Below are 25,253 nucleotides of genomic sequence, written 5' to 3' on the forward strand. Positions count from 1 at the left end.
TATGAGGAATCTAAATGTAGTAGCTTAAAAAGCGACATAGGGCCAATTCCTTACAGCCCGCTCTAGAGTTTAGTAGTCAAGGAATGAATGTAAAGTTTTCCGCTGGAATTAATTTTAACGGGAGAAGGTTTATTAATGGTAAAATTTTGTATAAAACAAGTTAATAGGTTTTAGTTTACCTTCATTCTCTGAAGACGATAACTTGGTTATCGAAACGCTCATATCAGACAGTGTAATTGTGAGTGGTGGGGCAAACAGTGTCAATATTCAATAGTGATAATTCTTTTGGATTTTTACTATAGTTGAACCATTTTCCTATGCTCCCTTACTGTCCTCTACCCTACCACAGATTATTTCACTTTATTGTACTACCCTTTTCACATAATAGATTAAAAACCCTGTTGATCTATAAAATCAATTTTTTTTTGCTTTTAGATTATAAAACAAATGATAGATGCCGATAAAATGAAATTAACATATGATAAACTAACAACAGATCTACTAGATTGGATAAAATTAAAAATAGTTGAACTGGAAGACAGACACTTTCCGAATTCTTTAGAAGGAATACAAAATCTTTTATTACAATTTGGTCATTATCGTACTCAAGAGAAACCTCCAAAATATAAAGAAAGAAGCGAAATAGAGGCTCTATTTTTTAATATAAACACCCAGTTAAAAGAACTAAGACAACCTGCGTTTTATCCTTCCGATGGTAAACTAGTACAAGATATAGAGAGATCTTGGGATACTCTAGAGAAAGCAGAACACAAGAGAGAGGTAGCTTTAAGGGAAGAATTGTTGAGGCAGCAACGTCTAGAGCAGCTTATGTATAAATTCGAAAAAAAGAGTATTTTACGAGAAGGATATCTCAAAGAAATGATCCAAGTATTATCAGATCCTCGTTATGGTTCAAATTTAATACAAGTTGATGCGACTCTAAAAAAACACGAAGCTATTAGCGCTGACATCTTAGCTAGAGAAGAACGGATACATGATCTGTCGCAAATGGCTAAAGAACTTATCGACGAAAATTACAGAAACTCTTCTAGAGTGAAGGAAAGGGAAAAAGAAATTATCGAACAATGGGAAGAACTCAAAGGTCTATTAGAAAAACATAAAGGGAATTTGAACAAAATGGGTAGTGTAATGTCTATCATTCGTGAAATAGATTCTGTCCTTACTAGCACCGAACAATTGAGAATAGATCTTTCTTCAACTGATACCGGAGCACATTTGGTAGCCGTGGAGGAATTATTACACAAACACGCCTTACAAAACTTGTTAGTAACTTCGTTAGGTGAAAACGAAAGCTGGTTGAATAGAGTAGGACAACAAGTAGCTCAACAGAATCCAAAAGGTGAAGAAGTATTGAAAAAATTAAAGGAATTAGGTACAGTCTGTGAAGAAATAAGGGTAAGCTCAAAATATTATTCAAATAATTTCCAATTACATTGCTTGAATTTATTTCCAGGATTTAAGTGCCAAAAGAAAAGCCTTATTGGAGGAAGCAAGGAATTTTTATCAATTTTTACAAGATCAAGAAGACGAAGAGGCTTGGCTAATAGAAAAACAAAGGATTTGTCAAGCAGGCATAATGGCCAAAGATTTACGCGGCGTTATATCATTACAGCAAAAACATAAAGCCCTAATGGACGAAATAAAAACTAGGAAGAATAAATTCGACCAGTTAGGCGCCACCAGCAAACAACTAATATCGGATAATCATCCCAGATCGCTGGAAATACAACAAAATTTGGATAAAAATAAGAAAAATTGGGAATTACTCGACAAATTGGCTAACGATAGAGCCAAGCAACTACAAGACGCTGCTGAAGCGTATCAATTTTACGCAGACGCAAACGAAGCGGATTCTTGGTTACATGAAAAACTTGCTCTCGTTAGATCTAATGATTACGGTACTGACGAATTAAGTGCTAAAGCGTTATTACAAAGACATAGGGACTTGGATGGAGAAATAAAAGCATACAGCGGTGATATTCAGAGTTTGAACAGCCAAGCTGATAGGCTCATCGCATCCGGCATCTCCACACTAGATTTGAATAACGAACCAGAAGTTAGCGAACCTATAGAAGAAATTAATTATGAAGAGAGGTAAATTAATTTTTTTTCTAATGCTTTTATATTTATTTAAACTATTTCCAACAAGGGGATGAATTTATACACACTTACACTAGTCACTATTCATAATAATTAACTGATCATTACTTATATAATTTATTTAAATTCACCAGTTACTATTTCAATCCGTTTACTACGACAGTCAATTATATACTGACTTTTCGCTGCTAAACAAGCACGTATTTATACCAGAAACGAATTTCTCGAATAATTCTAGAAAATAAACAAAGAAATAAATAAAAAAAAACAGGACCGTTTTGACGGTCCATGTCGTGGACGAATTCGTAACAAATTTAATTGTTCGGCATCAAGTTTTAATTTCCTAGAAATTGGTTCTAGAAAATAATATAAACAAATCGCCCCTATAATAAAAACATGTAAAATAACCGTCGCATTCGTCAACCTTTACACCAAACAGGACCGGTTTTACGGTCTATGTCGTGGACGAATTCGTAACATTATTTAATTGTTCGCCATCAAGTTTTATTTTCTTAGAAATTGGTTTTAAAAAACAATATGAACAAATCGCAGCTGTGATAAAAATATTTAACAAAACTGTTGCATTCGCCAATATTTAGACCAAACAGAACCGGTTTCACGGTCCATGTCGTGGATGAGATCATAGCATTATTTAATTGTTCCTCAACAAGTTTTATTTTCCTCAGAATTGATTTTATAAAACAATAGAATCAAATCGCCAATGTGATAAAAACATGTAAGAAAACAAAGAACTTTTACAACCTTTTTAATCGACGGCGAATCTAGCTAAGAAGCCATCGAAGGACCACCATATTATAGAACGGGAGGGATTGGAGCTATTATTGTCCGCTGAGTACTGCCTTTTGAAGGACTGAAAGAGTATAGAAAGTATTTATAATTCATGGAAAAATCTTTGGGTTTCCATTGTCATTTTCTTTGTGAATTCACCAAGCGATAAATAGTTTTACAAAAATTTGGTGAAATTTCACTAAAACTGTACAAATAATAGTTTATGGTGTACAGCGACTAATAGTGATCCACCTGAGTCATGTACAAAGACGTCTAATAATACCCTATTTTATTTTTCAGAATGTTACCAACTGAAGTTTGGGTAGATGAACCTATAGAAAAAACAGAATACAGAGTAATTACAGAAGAAAAAAAAGTACCTCAAGTTAAAGCACTGTATCCATTTAGCGATCATGGTTTGACAATGGTTAAAAACGAGGTGATGTTTCTGTTGAATAAAAGCAATCCTGATTGGTGGTGTGTACGCAAAGCAGACGGAACTGATGGTTTTGCACCAGCAAACTATGTAGCTGAAATCGAACCAAGAATTATTCACATTAACATAAGGAAACCAGAGGTAAATACCAAACAATCTACTGCTTTTTTTCCACCCTATATACATTCTCATGGGAATTTTAGTAACATCCTAAAGGGTGTGTTATCATTCCATTTATCATGTTATACCAATCACCGGTAGTTTTTTTGCTTATCTAGATGTTTTAATGTGACTTAGTTCTTTGTTTTTTTATAAGCATAATATTCAAATTTGTATTTACTTGGTTCTACAAACTTATTTTTTATCTTCTTCTTACTCTATTTGCAACTGATATCTATTCTATTATTTTTTATAATGTATCCTCACTACGGTTTTAATAAATGTGTCTATACTGTCCAAGTTTGAGTGTCTTTATTTATTTTCCAATCATATTTTCATACAATCCATAATTGTACACTTAATTACATATTATGTGAGATTAGATTGTATCCACAGGCCAACTAAATTGTTTGAGTACTTCTACTGTTGGTTATAAAAATCTAAATACCTACCCGAGTGGAGCTTTATTTAGAGCCTAATCACCACTTTCGTATAAAGAAGAGTTATATTCATATCCTAACTGTTGAGAATACTCTACTTAAACTTACGTACGTAATTCATCATTCTGTAAACTTTGTATTATAATATTCACATTCAATGTCTTCAAATTATAATAATTAAATAGGTCATCATCCTCATCATCTGGCCTTTTAATCCTTTGGATTATGGCTATTGTTTCTAGGGCTATAAAATCCTTTTTTGAGATGGATTACTCCTCGTTTTCTATTTTTGTTTTCTTTATAATTTATCGTTTGTCTTGGCTACTTTTATTGTCATTTTCCATTCTTTTTGTTTCCTGCATTTTGCCCTCCAGTTCTCTATATTAAGTGCTCTTATGTCCTCCTTTATTTCGTTTCTCCAAGTCTTTCTTGGCTTACCTCTTCTACTTAGATACAATGGGGTTCATTGCTTATTTGTTTGATGATTTCAGTTGATTTTCTTCTCATTATATGCCCAGCCCAGGTGAGTCTTTGTGCTTTTATGTCTCTCTCTATATTTTCCTTTTCCAGCTCTTTATCTCCTTCTCGTTTTTATTTGTTCTCTTTTCTCCCTCCTGTGTTTGGACCCGTTATAGTTCTCATTATCTTTCTCTCGAACCTTTTAAGTTTTTCTTCTTCCCTTTTGTTGATTACTGTTGTTTCCATCGCATACGTGATTACTGGTCTTATTAGAGTTTTGTACATTTTTATTTTGTTTTATTTGGTTATGATTTGGTTTTTAATAGTTTATTGTTTCTTCCATAGGCTTGATAATCTTTTTGTATCCTTTCCTTTATTCTGTCTCTGGTTGTTTGTCCCAACGTTATTCCTAAATAGTTGAAGATCGATATTGTTTCAAAATTATTTTTGTTAGTTTTCAGTTGGTTTCCTTCCTGTTTTCATATATTTTGTTTTTTCTGCATTTAATTCCAGTCCGTAATTGCTTGCTTCTTCTTGTAATTTGTTGATCGCTTTTATTAATTCCCTCTATTCATTGTATAGTACTCTATTAATGACTGATTATTATTTTTAGGTTGTTAAAACTGTTCAAAAAGTGAAAAAAACAAAATTGATTAAAACCAAAGTACCAGTGAAAGTTATCAGGCAGTTACCTAGCAGGGCACCTAAACGAAAAATTGATGATAATGACAGCGTACCTAAAAGACAAAAAAGTATCAACGATTCTTATGCTAAATTACAAGATTTGGCAGCTAGACGACAAGCTTTGTTAGCAGATGCTGTAAAATTATTTACGTTTTACAAAGAATGTGACGATTTTGAAAAATGGATCAAAGATAAAGAACAATTACTTTCTAGTGATGACCCTAACGATAGCGTTGAACAAGCGAAGAGAAAATACGAGGTATGTAATTACTTTGTGCTTCTTATCATCATCTTGGATAGCAGAAGAATCAATATCACACAGCAGTCCCCGAGAAATTTCAATCGCTCTGAAAGTTTTCTTTTATTTCTTATTGAAAATATAAGAAAAAACGATTTGAACATATACGAAACAATTTTAATTTATTTATATATTTTATTTATTTATATATGTTTATATAGTATCAAAATTTTTATTTTATTCGAATCATGAATTCAAAAAATTGTATTAACTTGAAAATAAAATTCCCAGGAGCCATTTCTCAAAGTTATTAGTTAACAAATCATGACTATTTCATTCATTATCCATCGGGTCATCGAAATATTTTTTCAGAAATTTCTTACCGATCTTTCTGCCAGCCAAAAGAGAATGGATGCATTAGACTCAGATGTAGTAGCTTTCGAAAAACAAAACCATTCCCAAATAGACAAAGTTAGAATCAGACATCGACAAATACAAGGAGCTTGGCAGAAATTAAATAAACTCAAAGCTCAAAAAGAGAAGAGTCTAGAAGGTGCTAGTAGTGTTGAATTATTTAACAAAGTTTGTGAAGAAGCCAGAAATTGGATGTTGGAAAAAATGGATCAGTTGGATACCGCAGTTTTAGGTAACATATATTTACATAGTTAGTAAGTATAGTAAGTGTTTCATTTGTTAACAAGTTCCTGTTATTAAAATTCATGGTAACTCTACCACAGGATTTTTCCTAGAATAATAAAGAATAATTCACCTTGCAACTAGCAATCAATTGTCTATCCCTCATAAACAAACTAGTATTTATATCAAAAAGAATTTCTCGAATAATTCTAGAAAGTAAACAAACAAATAAATGAAAAGGGCTTCCTAGAAATTGTTTATAAAAACAATATAAACAAATGACCGCTGTGATAAAAAAAAATATCAAAGGCCCGTCTCATTGCCACGAACTCCTATATCGTTCACCAAGTTTTCTATTTTATGGAAATAATTAAACAGGACCGGCTTCATGGTCCATATTGTGGACGAGTTCATAACAATATAACTAACATATAGTTCCGTTCTTTAGTTAAAGCTGATTCTAGGTAAAATCAGCTTTAAGCATGTATTACGAAACTAACCGTATACAACAGTCGAGACTTTAATAAAAGTAATAATTTAATAAATCAATTTTCAACCAACTCTGTAATCTATTATTTTCTATTATATAATGAATATAATCAAATATAGAAAATATCTAATACTATTCAGATTAACCACTTGTTGCTTTCTTTGTTAATTATATTTATTTATATTGATCCAGGACACGATTTGAAAACTATCCAAGCTCTTCAAAGACGACATGATAACCTTGAAAGAGAACTATCTCCTATCGAAGAAAAGGTGAACAAAGTGAACTTATTGGGAAATTCCGTTCAAAATACATACCCCAACGAAAAATTAAACGTTACACAGAAACAGAAAAGTATAGATGATCTTTGGAAGAAAATAAAAGATAAAGCTGTTGAAAGAAGAACTCGTATTGAAGATGCAGTTGGACAACAAATATTTACCAACAGTTCCAAACATTTATTAAATTGGGTAGCGGATACAAAAAATCAATTGAACGCTGATAATGTTGTCAGGGATGTACAAACTGCTGAAGCATTATTAAAAGCGCATCAAGATCTTGCCGAGGATATTAAAGCTAAAGATGACGAGTAAGAAATTCTTTCTTCATTTCAAACTTTATGTATATATAATCGGTTATACATTCCAATGGGAATAGTAACTCAAGACAGAGCTCTTTAGCTCATTTCTTGTGATGAGTCAATCCATGTTCTAATCATTTTTCTTTTTAAACTAAAATTCCTTCTTGTTATGGCTTCTTCCTCTATTTTTCTCCCATTTTGATCAGATCATTTGTTAGGTTAGGGATAGGATTAGCTTCCTCTGGGCCGGTTTTCTCAGGGCTTCCATTTTGTTAATTTTTTCAAATTTCATTGTTACAAATATTTGCTTTAAAAAAATTGGTTTTAAAATCTACTTTTTCATCTTCAATTCACAATATTTATTGTCGTCAACTTTGATATCGTTTTCTCTAACTTTTATTTCCAAATTTCAATCTGAAAATATTTCAAATTCACTGTCATTATTATCAAGCCGTTCAATACCTACTTATGTCTACTATTAATTATATACATTTTTTTATAATTTACTTTCAATATTTATTATTCTTGTTATTTCTTGCCACTCTACTATGTTTCATATTTCATTGTTTTATTTTTTATTGCATTTTCAACCTTTTTCTGCGACTTTCCATTTTATCCTCTATTTCATTAGTTGGTGTCTACTGTTTCGTTTCTTAAAATGTCAAGTCCTACACCTCTCTTCATTATTCTTTGTTTAAGTACCTTTCTGAACACACTGCTCAAGTCCGACGCGCGTTTCGACAACCAAGTTATCATCATCTTCAGAGACTGAGGTAAAAACCTTGTCTTTTCTTCATTTATTTCCAATACTATAATACTTTACTTTCCTAGTTTACTCAAATTCGATTTCGACGGTATCATTCAGTATTTTCTATATTTTCAAATTATCACTTTTAAAAATTGGAGGTTAGATTCAGCCTCGATCTCCCCTTCTTTGTTTTAAGATAATTCCTCTGTTATTTCATTACATTCTTATACTCTTGGCATGTTTTTCAAGTATCGTTTTGAAATCTGTTGCTTCTACATTTATCGACAAATTTTCATCGAATTTGACTGTTAAAAATGCTTTCGCAAATCAAGAGTCCTACTGATAGCGAATTACGCTCTTCTATCTGTGATCTTTGTACTAAAAACCTAAATATTCATCGTTAGATTCGGCACTAATTCATTTTCGCCCATATTTAATCTCCATTCTTAATTTTCATACAATCCACTTTCACCAGAAGTTTCTTACTTCACTGTCTCTCTTATTATCTTCTCAATCTCTCCTTTTTTGGCATATCTCAATCATTTTGTTTCAAATGCAATTTATTTTTAAACTACATAGTTTTTCTTCCATTAATTTTTCTCCAGAAAGTTGTTTATCTACTTTTAGTTTCCCTTTATAGAGTCTTCTGGCTCCTCCTAAGTATCTTGTCATTTTTTGGTTGCATCAGTATTGCTTTGATGACCAATTTTATGTTTTTTACAATTATTATATTTCATCATTTGTTTCTTTTAATGTCTTTCTCAGTTTATTGTTTTTATCCTCCAGCTCACTAACTTGTTGTGAAAGTGTGTCTGGTCAAGGAGTCATTTACTTTCTTTGCTCTATTTGATAATTTTTTTTTGAATTATCTCACCCTTTTACGTATTTCATTTCCGTAACTTTCTGTGCCTATTTTGCTAACTAACATTTTCTGCTTATTACAATAATATTAAGAATTTTGTGATAAAGCTCGATGAACACAACTTTTATTACCAAACGTTTTGTGCTTTAGACAACCGTTTATCTTGCAAGCCAAAACTCAATCTACTATAAATTGTCTTAACTACTCATAGTTTTATCTAGCTCAAAAAATGAATTTTACCTCAAACTGACTCTATTTCTGTTAGTTTAATTCCTTCCCTTTGATCATCGACATTCCTCGCTTGTTATGACTTTTAGAAAAACATCAATTTAAACAAACCTTGTATATAATGTTACAAACTATTAATATTTATTTTAATCTTACAGACATACAATGATATGGGACAAAATGTCTTATGTCAAAATGCTTCAATCGTTTGAAACTTGTTTTATAGTGTTTACTCAGTAAGTTTTAAGTTAAAGACTAGTAGTGATTTCATATAGTAATAGATAGTATTGTGATTGTGCTTGACCATACTAGCTAGTCGAGTTAACATTATTTCATATAATTTCAAAACGAAGACTTGAGGACAATAATTTATTTGAAATTCTTACATTGTTGTGACCTCTTTCGTTCATTTCCAAAATTTTGTTCACGGTTCTTGGACATCCTGTGCAAATAGTTAATAAACTACTTTTAACCTCACGTCTACTTTTGAGACGGTTTAAACCTAACTTCTGAATTCACTGCAACATCTATAACAATTAATATTCTTAATATTAGTACCATTGTGAAAATACTACATCTGTTGGTAACACACAGAGGCCATTACAGCCTTGCTCTTCGTTTTCTTCATGCTAAAGGTCCAAAAGTGATCATTTTCATTATATCTGCCCAAGGTATAAACAATGAGGAACGAATTGTCCTTCCTTATGTCATTACTGACAATTTAGACAAAGAGAACTCACGTCGATTACTAAAAATTCTGACAAGTGCACAAAACCAAGCGTTTAGTTAGTGTCTTCACTTCATTTTTTAGATCAAGTGAAGAAATTTGTATGATCTACATTATACCAGAATAAAAACAACAGTATACAAAATGGCGACATTTTAAATCGCCCAGGAACCTTTTCTGCCACAAAAATCGTGTATATTCCATTGTGGGAAAGAAAGTGGATGCTGCTGGATTTCTTGTCTCATGTAGACACATTAAACTCAACAATAAATAGTGAAAAAAACTTCTGGGTACTATTCATAGCAAAAAGTGTGGTATGCTGATGACCCAACAATAATACCCAGCTAATCGACCACAAGGTCCAGAGTATTTGGTTGGAAACAACAGTTCTAACAGAACTATTAAGTTGTTATATAAAGGTGCATCGGTAGAAATAAAATATGAAAACACTCTAAGCGATGCTGTCGATGAATGTTATTGGTCAAAATATTCCAGCAACAATCACTGAAGCATTGGCAAGCTAATTATAAGTTAACCTCTCGCCAAAGACAATCTTCACAACCTGAAAAGAGAGCCAGGAAGTTAACCTGGATAAAATCATGTGTATCGGAGGAGGATGAAGGATGAAAATACCTCAGGGTAGAAGGCAATGAAGTTCCTTAATGGGGAGAATGAAGAGGGTAACACGAACGAGAAGCTGGATGAGCGAATAAATGGAGAAATCAATTAAAGGTGTAGACTGGAATGTTTTTTCAAAATCGAATCATTTCTTTTTATATACGCGCAAATTGACGACCGCTATGTAGCTTCTTTGAAACTAACCTTCCAAAAAGTGTTAATATACTCCACATTTCTTTATTATTGGTACTTACTTAATATATTAAGAATTTTGATCAACCATCTGTAGACTGACTTGAAGTATATCTCCTCTTTTTTCCATAATTTATTTTCTGTTGCTCATTACCATTTTCACTACATTTTTATTGAATTTGTTCATAATATTTAATGGCTATCTTACACTTTATTTTAATGTGTAACAAAATGTAAAAAATGAGCCAAATGATTGATAGTTTAACTGACGGTAATGGTCTCAAAAATTGATGAAAACAAAATCGAAAATCAAAATTAAAAGATAAAACAATCCCCGATGTTTATTACATCACTCAATAAGTCGTGTGACTGCCACACAGATGGCGCTGCCGTAGCTTCTTTGAAACTAACCTTCCAAAAAGTGTTAATATACTCCACATTTCTTTATTATTGGTAGTTACTTAATATATTAAGTATTTTGATCAACCATCTGTAGACTGACTAGAAGTATATCTCCTCTTTTTTCCATAATTTATTTTCTGTTGCTCATTACCATTTTCACTACATTTTTATTGAATTTGTTCATAATATTTAATGGCTATCTTTCCGTTTAATAAACGTTTTTGAAATACTGTTAATTGCTTTTTATATGTTTGTAATGATTATGGATAATTTGGACTTTTATAAAGAGACTTGTTGGTACTACCTGGTATTTAAAAAGCTTCCTCAGTTGTTGGTTCATTCTTTTCCTTCTAAGTACCACTTTGAATGTTTTTCTCTCCAAAATTTTCAATTTGTTTCTTCCACCTTTGTTAATACCCATGTTTCACTGTTTCTCAAATAAGTGTACCATACTGAACACACTGTTTACACCAACACTCACAATTACACCGTCTGACGCGCGTTTTCATACCCAAGTTATCATCTTCAGAGACTGAAATAAACAGTTTACCTTCAGTCTCTGAAAACGATAACTTGGTTATTGAAACGCTCATATCAGACAGTGCAATTGTGAGTGTTGGTGTATGACTGGAAATAAATAGTGTGTTCAATATCAATATCACCAAAGATTCCAAAAATTTCAACTTAGTAAATGTACTATAATTTTGAATCTCAATAATGTATTTTACATTATTACTTCACCCTATTCGTTATTTCTATTCTAATTTAAAAACGTTCTATTTTCTGCTATCTGGTTTCATACCTTGGTTTTCTCTAGCTATTAGTCGCTTCTTGTATCTTGCTATCTTGTGTTATTTTTACTAGGACTCAATTGTAAGGACTATCGATAAATGCTTTTATGCACCTAAAATTTTTCTGATGAAATTTCATTGCTAGATATTCTGCTCTGTAAGTTGACTAACGTCATCTTCACTAGATTCACAATTTTCACAGGAGTTCTTATAAAGTTAAAGGCACTAAATATTTTCTTTTGGTCTATTATGTGATAAATCTGCTTAAAATCTATAAAAGTGATGTGCACTCTTAGAATATGTTTGTAGCTTTTATCTATAATTACTTTAAGGGTGCTTCATTGTTCCTCTTTGTTTATTTAAATCCTTATTGGTATCCAGTATTTCATTCAAGTACTTGGTAGAGCTACCCCATATTTGGTTTAGCAAATTTTATCTAAAAATGCTTATTTGCTTGTAAGAAATTTTCCTATTATCCTCTAGCTACCGATAAGACATGTGAAGGATCTCCAAAGTTGAAAACAGTAATTTATTTTAATATTCTTTTGTAATTAATTGAAAGATGATATGAAAATAGTTTCTTCGTATATTTTCAGATTCAAACAAGTGACTGGTCTGGGAAAGAAACTTCTCAAATCCAATCCCGATCTACCGGAAGTTCGAAACACCATAGACAGATTAATAGCTGAGCAGGCAGCTATAGCAAGGGGATGGAAAGAGAAAAATATCTGGTTACAGCAATGCTTAGAACTTCAAATATTTAACAAAGAAGCTGATAATATTGATGCCGTTACATCGGGACATCAAGCTTTCTTGGAGTTTGACCAACTCGGTGTATGTTTTTTTTTGTACTCAGCTACTAATGCAGACCTGAATATTTCTTATATATTCAATCGATGTGCTGGAAAGTTTACAAAATTTCTATACTAATGAGTGTAAATTTTTTACTGTACAACTTTTGATAATCAAATCAAAAGTGACCTCGATAAAAACCTGGAAATTATTTACAGCGTTGTAGGTCCAACGCTAGAGGGCGTAATTAAATACCAAAAATTATAAAATGATTAATTCACAAATTTTGCCTAATTAAGATGCATTTAAACTATGATTATCGTATTCTTCAAGAAATTCATCGTATATTTGATTTATACGTTTTAGTCTATCTCTTCAAATAAGAGGTGGGGGGAGGCGGGAACTTTATTATGAAAAAACGCCTGTTAGTCTAGTTCTACTTAACCTATCTATGCAAACTTAGTCTTTTTAAAGAGAGCTCCTTTCTACCAATGCGAGAGTTATAATTTCGAAACAACCCAATGAGTAACGTATACGATAGAGGGCGCTATTTATTTATTTTTGTAAATATAGCTATCCTTGATAAATGTTAAATAGAAACATACAGTTTTAATTAAGGAATATAAAAGTAGACCAAATTAGCAACAGAATAGCGAAAATCGCATATCGATATCTTTTTCGTATTACGAGATATCCTAAGAAATGTGTAAATTTTAAGCATTTTCCTTTAAACATAAATTACTCTGGGTTGACTGAATGGATTTTAACATTTTTTGACTCCTCAAAATTGTCTTTCCTTGTTCTATCAATAATATAATAATAACCAATTATGTTTTTTTATGGCCCTACTTGTTATTATATATTTCCATTTTAACTTCCATAAAGGAGTTTGTGAATTATTCATTTTATAATTTTTGGTATTTAATTACGTCCTCTGGTGGTGGACCTACAACTCTGTAAATGATTTCCAGGTTTTTCTCGAGGTCACTTTTGTTATAATTTTTTTCCCGGAGCTATACTATAAACGGTTCCCGAGATATGACCGAGAGCCATTCTTATTGGGACACCCGGTACATTTAAATTTTTCCATCTTTCATAAAACGTCGACAATAACGTCAAAGAGCTTCCGGCAAAAAGAAGAAGTACAAATTTAACATGCATCAAACTCAACAGATGTCAATCCTCGAAAACTCTTTGAAATTAAAGATATTTGATGATATTCCTTTTATCCAATGAAACGTGACTCCATCATAAAAGAAAACATTTTGCAGAGCTTTGCGAACATGTGTAGAAGATCCCAGCCGTGAAAGGTGACTACTAACAGAGCTAAACTTTGTTAGTATTTCATATGTTCATAGAGGACTCTTCACTGAACTTTATTATCAGATATACCGATATGAATGAAAGTTTGATAACTGAATTTTTTGTTAGAAATTATTCAAAGAAGTTCTCAGTTTACTAATTCATTATGCTTATACTCATATTATGTCCAATAAAAAAATAGAAGGGACTTATCCTCCATCTTTTACATACATAAAGGATGTGTCTTTATGGACAATATAGGGGCTGATAAGCCCTTCATAGGACCTGAACCCTTTTGTGGTATCAGCTACAAAACAATATAAAAAGCACTGGAAAAGAAGGTAGATAGGAGCAAAACCAATTATTGGGACAACCTACAGGGGCTGAGGCAGGCAAAGACTCTTCTGGGAAACTATAACAAGAGCACTTTGGGTCGCAGTGTATACGAGACCCCAAATCTATATATACATACATAGACAATATAGAACCAAAAATTTGTATATTCTTGGACGTAACTGTGGCCTCTCAGGCATTTTATTGCATGGAAGTTTATTTAAGATCAACTTAAATCCTGTGTTTGAAATAATTGTATTTTTGTTTATATCTAGCAATATTTGCTTTATGCTTATTTGTGCTTTTTATAAGTTTCTTAATACTTATATTTTTTGCTTTGTTCGTATTACTTTGATGATTATAGTGACTTCACTTCTACCAGCACGTCTTTTTACCAATTTATACAGTAAAATTATATGTTTATTTCACTGAAAATTTTGATCTTATTGTATAACTGAAATATTGAACAATGGGTGAGTTAATTAATTATTTTTATAAATATTCGCTTTTTAGAGCTCTCTTGACGAAGTTGAAGCATTGCATAAGCAACATCGAGCTTTCGCTAACACTCTGGCTGCTCAAGATGAACGTTTGAACGCTTTTGCCAAAAAAGCTAATTCTCTAATAGCTGAAAAGCATTATGATGCTCAAGGGTAATGTAATTAATTTGTCATTTTAAATTAAAACTTGAACATATCGGAAATTAAATACTATATGACAAATACCAAAAATTACTCTGACTCCTTATCTGCTTTGAAATTACTTTATTCAAACTTTTGTTCAATGTTTTTTACATTTTTTAGAAATGTTCCAATCGCTTTCATAATTCATGTAACTCAGTAATAATCACAATGAATATTTCATCGATCACATATTTTGTAAAAAGCATAAATAATTATTAAATATAAAAAATTTTGATGGAGATTAATGGTTTGAAAAAATAATTTTATTGTTATGGTGTTTTTCAGTTAGATATATACTACCTTATAGTTTGCGTGATACACAACAAATAAAAACAAAACGACCGATTTTGATATTTTTATTTCAAAGTAATAATAAAACGGTTTGTAATTGTTAAATATTCAAATTCATCATTAATCGGTGTAACCTTTTTTTGGCTTTTATAACTTCGGTGTACAATTTAGGCATTCTGTCTAACAATTTCGACAAATAATCGTCGTCTATTTCATTCCACTCGATTTTCAAGATATTCCAAAGATGTAAAGTGGAAGTAGAACACTGCTTCCTGACTTACCAGTCCACAACAATTCAATCGGGTTGAGGTTGGGAGACTGTGATTACCAAATTATTACTTTCAGTACATTCTTCCTTTTCAATTCTTTCAAATAATCTTTGCATACAGAAGATAAATTTTTTGCCGATCATGCCTTGGCCAAAACAAAACATTTTCCTTTTATATTTTTTATACTCTTCTTCCTCCAAAATCTCCAGTCGTCCTTGACTAATTGAAAAAATTACAAGTCTGAATTTGCGAGAACAAAACCAATTTGTATACTAATTTGATAAAAGATGTCTTGGTCTAAAAATTATAAATCGCAGCACGTTCTTGCGTCTCATAGGGCTAATTTGGACTAAACTACAATCATAAACATCGAAGAAGTAATTAACAGCTGAAGAATAATAAATAATTCAGCCAGTACTTGCAAGTTTGAACTTGTTGCACACCTAAACAAATAACGAACACCGTTTCAACCTTGGCGTGACAATATGAAAGAGAAATTTGCTAAAGCTTCGAAGGTCGTTGCTAAAAATGCTCAATTTACTTTTAATTTTCAATATGTTAAAATTATTTCTTCTAATCAATAAGATTGTCACATATATTGAAAGTTTCTACTATCATATAATCTGTTTAAAAATTTGGGATCAATTACACTTTATTTTAATGTGTAACAAAATGTAAAAAATGAGCCAAATGATTGATAGTTTAACTGACGGTAATGGTCTCAAAAATTGATGAAGACAGAATCGAAAATCAAAATTAAAAGATAAAACAATCCTCGATGTTTATTACATCACTCAATAAGTCGTGTGACTGCCACACAGATGGCGCTGCCAATGTCAAATCCACATGACGTTTATGAAATACCAACTTTCAAAAGACTATGTCTCAAATTTCATGACATTTCAATTAGTTAGAAAAAAGTTATGGCCATTTTAAGTCATTACACTTCGAATTGCTTCCTTATTTAACGTATAGTCCAGATCTGGCCCCCAGTGACTACTGGTCTCAAAAAAATGCTCGCCGGTAAGAAATTCAGCTCAAATGAGGAAGCAATTGCTAAAACTGAAGCATATTTTGAGGCAAAAGACAAATCCTTAAAAGCGTTGGAATGATTATATTGCTCTTGAAAGAGATTAATTGATTGAAAAAAATGTGTTTTTCTTAATTAATCACACGACTTATTGAGTGATGTGTTGTATAGATGGTAGTTTTCTACAAGATTTGTATAGAGGGATACAATTTTCGTGATCCTTTTTTCAATTCTGTTAACATCAAATTTTGTAACCTTTATCAACGATATTAACTATAACTCAGTGCTTCGTTTTTATTTTTATATATTTAAACGTTTTTCAAAAGATTTGTTTTACTATTATATAAGAGGACTTGAAAAATTATTTCGCACACTATTTTATTATTAATATTTGTAGGATTCAAGATCGACTAAACCAAGTAGTTGAGAGACGGAAGGCAGTTAAAGAAGCGTGTCAAAAGAGAGCCGACGCCCTTGATGCTTCTAAAAATTATCAAGAATTCTGTGCTGAAGTGTATGATTTACGAGCATGGATGGCTGATAAACTTAGAACCGCTTCAGATGAAAACTACAGAGATCTCTCGAATTTGGAACGTAAAATACAAAAACACGAAGCTTTTGAACGAGAACTTAGATCAAATGAAGGTCAACTTAGAACCATCAATAAATTAGGAATGGCCTTGATTGCTCAAGACAGTTATAGAAAGGGTGAAGTCGGTAAAACTTTACAGGAATTGAATAACGAATGGCAGAGATTGGTAGATACATCTTTACAGAAGGGAAGAATGCTTAGACAAGCTGTTACACAACATGAATATAACAAAAATATTGATGACGTTAACAATAAACTGAACGAGATTAATGAAAAACTTGCCAATAGAAATGTAGGAAATGATTTAAGGTCAGTATAAATTTTTAAAATAGAAGATGTTATTCTCTTCACGAAATTAACTCTGTGAAGCGTGAACAACTCTAGAAATTAAACTCGATTCCGTCACATGGTTACCCAAAAACCAAAAAAATCAATTTGTCGATCCTCATTCACTTCGAACAATTTATATTATATTCTTCTGCAAGATGCCTAAACCACTGCTAGATTTGCGTTGCTGATCGCATTGCTAAGAGTTGCATCACTACAGTTCTCATTTTTACAGTCATTAGAGCAAAAAAACCGATTCAAGCGACACCCCTACAATCGCAAATCACTTATATACAAACTGAACACAAAATTGTACTTTTCTTAGTAAAATCAAAATTATATAAAATTTTTCTTGCTCTCACTGTCCAACAATACGTTATGATCTGTGTAACCACCCTTTTTATGTTTGTTTACAATAGAGGTCATTTACCCTTATAAAACGTTATCTAATCTATTAGTTACCCACTTTTTACAATGTGAATTGTGTGGTAAAGAGAATTAGAAACCTTAGAATTTAAGAAGATACATAGAAAAGGAGGTGGTCAAACGGTGTTTCATGCTTTCGTGCAGTTGTTACTGAGCCAAGAGCTTTGTTAAACATCGTGTTGTGAAGAGCTTGATTGGTGATGTAAAGTAAATTTTATTAAATTTTGTATCTCTTTACTTGTCATGTAATAGTATCAATACTGAGATCTTATTCTAATAATTTGTATTAAAAAGATAAATTTTTTCCAGATCTTGTCGAGATTTGATAAAACAACATGATGCTCTAGAAAATGATTTGGCTATATGCGCTTCACGTATCGAGGAACTTCAGGCTGAGAGTCAAAATCTTCGCGAAGAAGGACACTTTGATTCTAATGCGATTGTTGATATCGTTCAAGGTATTGAAAATGCGTTGAAACAACTTCATTCTCCTGCCAACGAAAAACGTGCCATCCTCGAAGAATCTTTAGAGTTTCATAAATTTGGTTTTATAATTGATGCTGAATTACAATGGATCAAAGAGCATTTGCCATTAGCTGCTTCCAAAGAACTAGGTCAGAATTTACATCAAGCTCAGAATTTATATAAGAAGAATAAAAAACTAGAGGCCGAAATTGATGGTCATCAAACTGTAATAGATAAAACACTTGATGCCGGGCAAGCTTTAATAGATAAACATCATCCAGAAGAAAAACAGGTATCTATATCAATTTTCTTCTAAAACTTTACAGAATATAATAAAGCAATTAGTACAAATCATTTGTATTAAGAATATGTTTAATGATGTACTTCTTAATACTACTATATGAATAATCTTGAAAATACTTTAAAATTTCAATTTTTTCGCACCAGTTTAAAGGGAAGGACATTTTTTATTCAGAAACAGAAAATTGACAACAAAACAAGCTATCAATGTAAAACCATTTAAAAGGAATCAAATTATTTTTTCCATATGATTATCCAAACTGCATAAAAACAAACTTGAAAATACCAATTAATATTTTGGGTTTTATTTTAAGATACAAACACTGTGCAAGACTTTGCAAGACGCTTGGTTGGATCTCAAAGAAAAGGCAAATGAACGAGCTCAAAAACTGAACACTTCACTTAAGGCACAACAATTCTTCTTTGAGCTTAACGAAGTAGAATCGTGGTTAAATGAAAAAGACAACGTTTTATCCAGTTCAGATTTTGGTAGGGATAGAGATTCGGCAACCAAATTATTATCTAAACACAAAGTAAGTGATATAAAATAATGCACAAGATAAAATATCATTTTCTGATGATATATGTATCATTGCGTCTGTAACAGTTAGTTGGTAGGCTAGATCATCATGTGGTGCCCAGGATGAGGGCCACTGAAAGCTCAATAAAGCGGAGGAGAAGTTAAAAACGAGAAATCTTTCATCTCCTCTGTATCACAATCTTAAAAATCATTTACACAAGCTTGATTTTTCTTCAAAAGTTAGATACCTTTATAATTGTGTAACTATGTCACCAATAATCTAAAATTAAGTATAAATTGTGTAACTATGTTACTAAGTCTATTATTAAGTATAAGTATGTTAGTTGTTACGTTCTTGAAAAATATGAGCATTTACAAAATGGGGTATATTTCAGGCATTAGAACTGGAATTGGACACATATAACAATATCATATCTGAGATGGGCCATGGAGCACAAGCTATGATTAAATCAGGTCATCCAGATTCCAAGTTAATTGGGGAGAGACAAGCTGCTATTGAACATTTAGCAAGAGCTATACAAAGGCAAGCTGCTGTTCGACAACAAAAGTTGATGGAATCGCTATTTCGTCATGAGTATTTCGCCGAATCTCAAGAACTTGAAACTTGGATTCACGAAAATCTTCAACAGGCTTGCTCAGAAGATTATGGAATGGATTATGAGCATTTATTGGTACGAAAAAGGCAAGTTATGTAATAGTTTAATTACAATTTATATTTTTTAGCAATTGCAAACCAAATTTGATGATCTTAAACTTAGAGTAGAAGGTGGTACTGAAAGATATAAACAATGCGAAGAACTGGCTCAAAAATTATTGGCAAATGAAACTGCGTATGGCGTCGATATCCAAAATAGGCAGGCTAAATTACAGTGAGTAAATATTTATCCATTTATAGAAAAAAGTGAAAACTTATTAGAATTTTTAGATAATTGTTGATCACATACGAATACAATTTATCCTCTCGGAAATCTATAAAAATTATGACGTAAATTGGGAGATGATTTCGTACCTTTATGTTAACTTCTTAGTAAAAATATGAGTCTATGACTTAGATAACTCCGAATATGCTTAATTTTTAGTTTCCACAAATTATATGTCCACTTTTATTTAGGCAAGCATGGGAAAATCTACAAGATCAACTGAATTCCAGAGAAAGTAGACTAGAAGCTGCCGGTCAGATTCATAGGTTCCATCGAGATATCGCCGATGCATTGCAAAGAATTCAAGAGAAAAATGCAGCACTTGGTACAGATTTAGGCCGCAATCTAAATGCCGCTCTCACTTTACTTCGAAAACATGAAGCATTCGAAAATGAATTGGTTGTTTTAGAAGCTCAACTTCAGGTGCTCATAGAAGATGCTTCAAAACTTATGAAATTGTATTCAACTAATAAAGTGAACATACAGAATCAACAAGAAGTTGTAGTTGAAGCATGGACTGATTTAAAAGAAAGAACAGAACTAAGAAGGGATCAATTACAAGCTAGTGTCGATTTACAGAAATTCTTAGCGCAGGTCAGAGTTTTATCAAATTGGGCTAACGGTTTAATATTGGCTATGAACGCTGAAGAAAATATCAAGAGTGCATCCAGAGTACAAGTCGTAATCAGTGAACATGAGGCTCTTAAAAGTGAAATTGAAGCTAGGGAAGAAGATTTTAAGGAAGTTGCCGAAAATTTAGCTGCCATGGAACAAACAGGTTAGTACTTTTTGTGATATATAATTGTTTCAACTGTTATATATCGCAAAATAATATGTGAATTGAAATGAAATCCTCGCCAGCTAGAGTATGAGCGTTTTCGTAATAACGATATCTATAGAAACCAGTAACAATATTTCAATCAATTCATTCTATCAAGCTTCTATTTGAATATTGAACTTTTAAATCTATGAATGTTTTTACAAGAAATTGTAATTGCCACACATTTATACATATGTATACATAAGTATTCGAAAGATTGGAATATATTAAAGTTAGTACAAGTTAGTGTTTAATTTTGCCACTACGATAACGCTCGCAATATAATACATAATTTGTGATAAATTTAGAAATTATCACAGATACTATCATGTGATTTTCACTAATTACTGAGTAATTTATGAGGAAGGCTAAAGAATATGATTGGTCAAGGTTTTGTGTAAATTCGTTTAAATATTTTTAATATTGTTGACAGTTTAGATAAAATACAAGCTGCCTGGGATATAACGCGAAAACGTTGCCTAACTCGTATGAGACAAAAAGCAATAGAAGGTGGGATGGAAAAATATACTCGTGAGCAAAATAATCGACTCACGTCAAGTACCATTAGTCTTAGCTTAATAATGAGTGTTTTATATTATTATTGAGTTATTTTTTTAGTAAAAAAAATGTCAAACGAAAAGAAATCTTAAATAATGAAAAAGAGTTATAATTAACAACAGTAAAGGATATACAAGCTCCCATTCTTCAGTGAGCGTCAATTTGAGGCCCGATTTCGTGACTCGTGCAGGATCTAGCCCGAATTCCCATAAATATTCGATAAGATTCAAGTCCGGACCACGCGCTGGCCAATCCATAGCCATGATCTGTCATCTACTGATCTGCAGGACGAAAAAGAACGAAAGAAAAAGCGAGCGGATTAATTAAGAAAGAACGAATAGATGAGTACAGATCTTTGTAAAAAGCAGCGTATGCTCTTACATACATAAACAGATATTTCTTAAGTAAACCAAACCGAAATATGTCCCATTCCATTGATCCCGTTCCCTAAATAAACAGAAAATGTAAATTATATGGAAAACTATGAGACTTGAAAGGAAAATTTACTGAAAAAGATTTTTGTCAAGAAATACAAAGATATCATACAAGAGACATAAAAAATAGAAATCTGTACCTTGGTCGACATAAAATAGCAAATTTTATTCAAAAATATTTTCGAAAAAAACCAAAAAAAAGAATAAAAAAGTACGTGTTACATTGTTTGATATTTTATTCAAAATTTGGGGGTGTTTCAAAATGCAAACCTCAAATACCCTGCACATGAAATAATCAGTTTTATTCCAAATTATGAAAATTCTCATTGGTCTTCCACTGCAAGGTCTAAGAAATTTCCTTTTTTCTAGGTCATTACGCAGCAGCAGAAGCAATAGAAAAATACAAATATCTCATTGAAGAAAGAGACAGGCTTCATACTACTTGGCAACTTAGAAAAATTCATTTGGATCAATTGTGTGATTTGCTTATGTTCTTAAGAGAAACAAAATCAATCGAAGATGCTACGAATGTTCAAGAAGCAGCTTTATCGTACGTAGATATTGGAGAAACAGTTGATGAAGTTAGTAACCAGCTTAAAAAACATGAGGAATTTGAAAAACTTCTTCAAGTACAAGATAAAAATCTAGAAGCCCTTGTTGTTTCAGGAAACAAATTATTACATCAAAATCATTTTGAAAGTGATCAGATTGCTAAAAAATTAGCGGAAGTCCAAGAGAAACGTAAAAGAGTTCATCAACTGAGTGAAGCCAAGAGAAAATATCTTACTAATGGTCTTTTATATTCTGAATTTATCAGAGACGTAACAGAAACTCAAGTATGGATTTCAGAAAAAGAAAAGAAATTAGGGGCTATCACTTCGAGCAAACCAGAAGTGTCCAATCTTGAAGATAAAATCAAAGTTTTGCAAAAACATCAAGCATTCCAAGCCGAAGTGGTAGCTAACGCTGGAAGAATTCAAGAAATAAAAGATAATGGAGAAACATTAATTCGTAAAAATCATAAAGCTTCTCAGGATATAGCTGATCAACTAGCCGATTTAGAACACGCCTGGAGACATCTAAATGAAGAAGTAAATCTTAAAGGTAAAGGACTCGAAGAAGCTCAAGATATACTAGAATTCAATAACCAATTAGATAAAATTGAATCCTGGATCAGAGATAAGGAAGTTATGTTACAAGCAGGAGAAACTGGAAAAGACTATGAACATTGTCAACTTTTACAACGCAAATTAGATGATGTGGACAGTGATATGAAAATCGATGACACTAAAATTAAAGGAATTACTGCCCTCTCCAAAAAATTAGCTTCTCAGGGATATCATAATATACGAGAAAGAGGAGACAACTTGATTAAAAAATGGCATTCTCTACAAAAGGCACTTAACGATTACAGAAATAAATTAAAAGAAGCCTCAGAAATTCACTTATTCGACAGGGATGTTGCTGATACTTTAGATCGTATAGCAGAAAAATGCGCCATAATGGAATCCGAAGAAGTCGGCAAGAATCTTGCTGGTGTTGAAGCTTTGCAGAGAAAACAAGAAGCACTAGAACATGAAATATCCGCTATCGAAAACAAGATATTAAATATACATCAAAAAAATGCTTTGTATCTTAGTGACAAATATCCTTATTCGATCAAACATTTAGAAGATACATTAAATGATCTAGATTTACAAATGCAAAAACTAGAAGCAACAAAAGCGAAACGTAGGGCTCTCTTACAAAAAGCACACACTCAGGAGAAATTTTTATCTGATGCTAAACAATTAGAACAATGGGTTTTAGAAACAATCAAACGTATGGAATCACAAGAAAAACCTAATAGCGTCATCGATGCTGAAGTCCAATTGGAATTGCACAATGAACTCAAAGCTGAAATCAACGGCAGGGATAAACCATTCAAAGAACTTATACAATACGGCAAAACTTGTTCGGAAAAAGATAATCTTAAAATTGTAGAAAACGTCGAAAGACTCCAAGAATTACATAACAAAATTCACAAAGCTTGGGACGATCATAAAAACAATTTATCTCATTCATATGACGTACAAGTATTTAATGAACAAGTCAATCAACTCAACAACTGGTTAGCTACAAAAGAAGCCTTTCTGAATAATGAAGATGTAGGAGATACACCAAGAGCGGTGGAAGCTTTACTAAGAAAACACAATGATTTTGAAGTTATGCTGGATAATCAATTGGGAAGAATAGAGGAGCTCCAAATGGCAGCAAAACGAATCACAGCGGACCCAAACAGAAACCATAACGAAGTTTTAAACAAACTAGAAGCCGTAGTGAACAGAAAAAATAAGTTGTTAGCAAAATCTAAACAACGTAAAGATATGTTGGAAAAATCCAAAGCGCTACAAGCATTCTTACGAAACGTGAATGACGTAGAAACTTGGTTATCTCAAAAATTGCAAACGGCAGCTGATGAAAATTATAGGGAACCCATCAATCTTCAAAACAAAATACAAAAACACGCCACCTTTGAAGCGGAAGTAATCGCTAGCGGCGAAAGAATTCAAAATGTTGTAGAAGTAGGCAAAGATCTTATTACTGCTGACCATTACGCTGCAACGGAAATCGGAATGAGACTAGACGATCTCGAAAACGATTGGAAACATTTATTAGAATTGACCACTCTCAAACGTGATAGGTTGAATGAAGCTTATCAGGCTTTGTTGTTTAGTAGATCCTTGGAGGAATTTGAATCGTGGTTAACTGAAGTTGAACATGAGCTACAAGTTATTGGTACTAATGAATACATGAGTGCTGGGTCTCAACTTAAGAGACTCATAACTTTAGAAAATGATATTCAACAACATGCCGAAAATTGCGAAATGATTAACGAAGGAGCTGAACAGTTTAAAAAAGGTGGTCATTTCTTAGCTGATGAAATTAATGAAAACGTTCAAAAAGCAATAACTAGGTACGATCGATTAAAAGAACCTCTACAAGTCAGAAAAGATGAATTAGAATTGACATCCGTACTTCAACAGTTTATACGCGATGTAGATGACGAATTGCAATGGTTAAACGATAGGGAACCGCTTGCCGCGTCACAGGATTTGGGTAATAACTTGACTGCAGTACAAAATTTACAGAAAAAACATCAAATACTTGAAAGCGGATTAGCATCCAGAGGTACCATTATCGAAGCCCTCGTTGCTAGATCTGATCAACTGATTAGATCGAAACATCCATCTCGATCTATAATTAGAGATAAAACAGAAGAACTAAAAGTCAAACTAGATCAAATTAAAGATTTAGCTAGTATCAGGAGACTCAGACTTCAAGATTCCCTGGAAGCACAAGTGGTAAGGAATATATTCAATATTAATTTTTTTCCCTTATGAACTTGCAGTGAAATTCACAACATACATAAAACACTTAATATTTCGTGTAGGTCATTGGAAAAATATTCTATATTCCGAACTATTCTTGATTGAGTTTATTATACAAAATATTATTATATTGACGAACTAACTTAATCCTGAAGCCTTTCTAAGTTTTCAGATGTATGACATGTTTTCCATTTTTATA

The 25,253-nt window shown here is 32.1% G+C and overlaps 1 protein-coding gene across 3 annotated transcripts in view; it reads left to right on the forward strand.

The window, feature by feature from the left end:
* The window catches only part of LOC130440747 (spectrin beta chain, non-erythrocytic 1), an 81,125-nt gene that overhangs the window by 40,491 nt on the left and 15,381 nt on the right, over positions 1-25,253 (forward strand). For all 3 annotated transcript variants that reach the window (XM_056774060.1, XM_056774059.1, XM_056774061.1), the window contains exons 5-19: positions 436-1,416; positions 1,475-2,115; positions 3,211-3,487; positions 5,018-5,347; positions 5,699-5,972; positions 6,645-7,041; positions 12,197-12,434; positions 14,541-14,680; positions 16,698-17,201; positions 17,955-18,402; positions 18,725-18,943; positions 19,326-19,622; positions 19,675-19,820; positions 20,063-20,649; positions 22,053-25,027. In XM_056774060.1, coding sequence (XP_056630038.1) covers positions 436-1,416; positions 1,475-2,115; positions 3,211-3,487; positions 5,018-5,347; positions 5,699-5,972; positions 6,645-7,041; positions 12,197-12,434; positions 14,541-14,680; positions 16,698-17,201; positions 17,955-18,402; positions 18,725-18,943; positions 19,326-19,622; positions 19,675-19,820; positions 20,063-20,649; positions 22,053-25,027 — 8,454 coding nt within the window. The remainder of the gene's footprint in view (positions 1-435; positions 1,417-1,474; positions 2,116-3,210; positions 3,488-5,017; positions 5,348-5,698; positions 5,973-6,644; positions 7,042-12,196; positions 12,435-14,540; positions 14,681-16,697; positions 17,202-17,954; positions 18,403-18,724; positions 18,944-19,325; positions 19,623-19,674; positions 19,821-20,062; positions 20,650-22,052; positions 25,028-25,253) is intronic.

Source organism: Diorhabda sublineata, chromosome 2 (genome assembly GCF_026230105.1).
Source record: "Diorhabda sublineata isolate icDioSubl1.1 chromosome 2, icDioSubl1.1, whole genome shotgun sequence".
Classification (NCBI taxonomy): Eukaryota; Metazoa; Arthropoda; class Insecta; order Coleoptera; family Chrysomelidae; genus Diorhabda; species Diorhabda sublineata.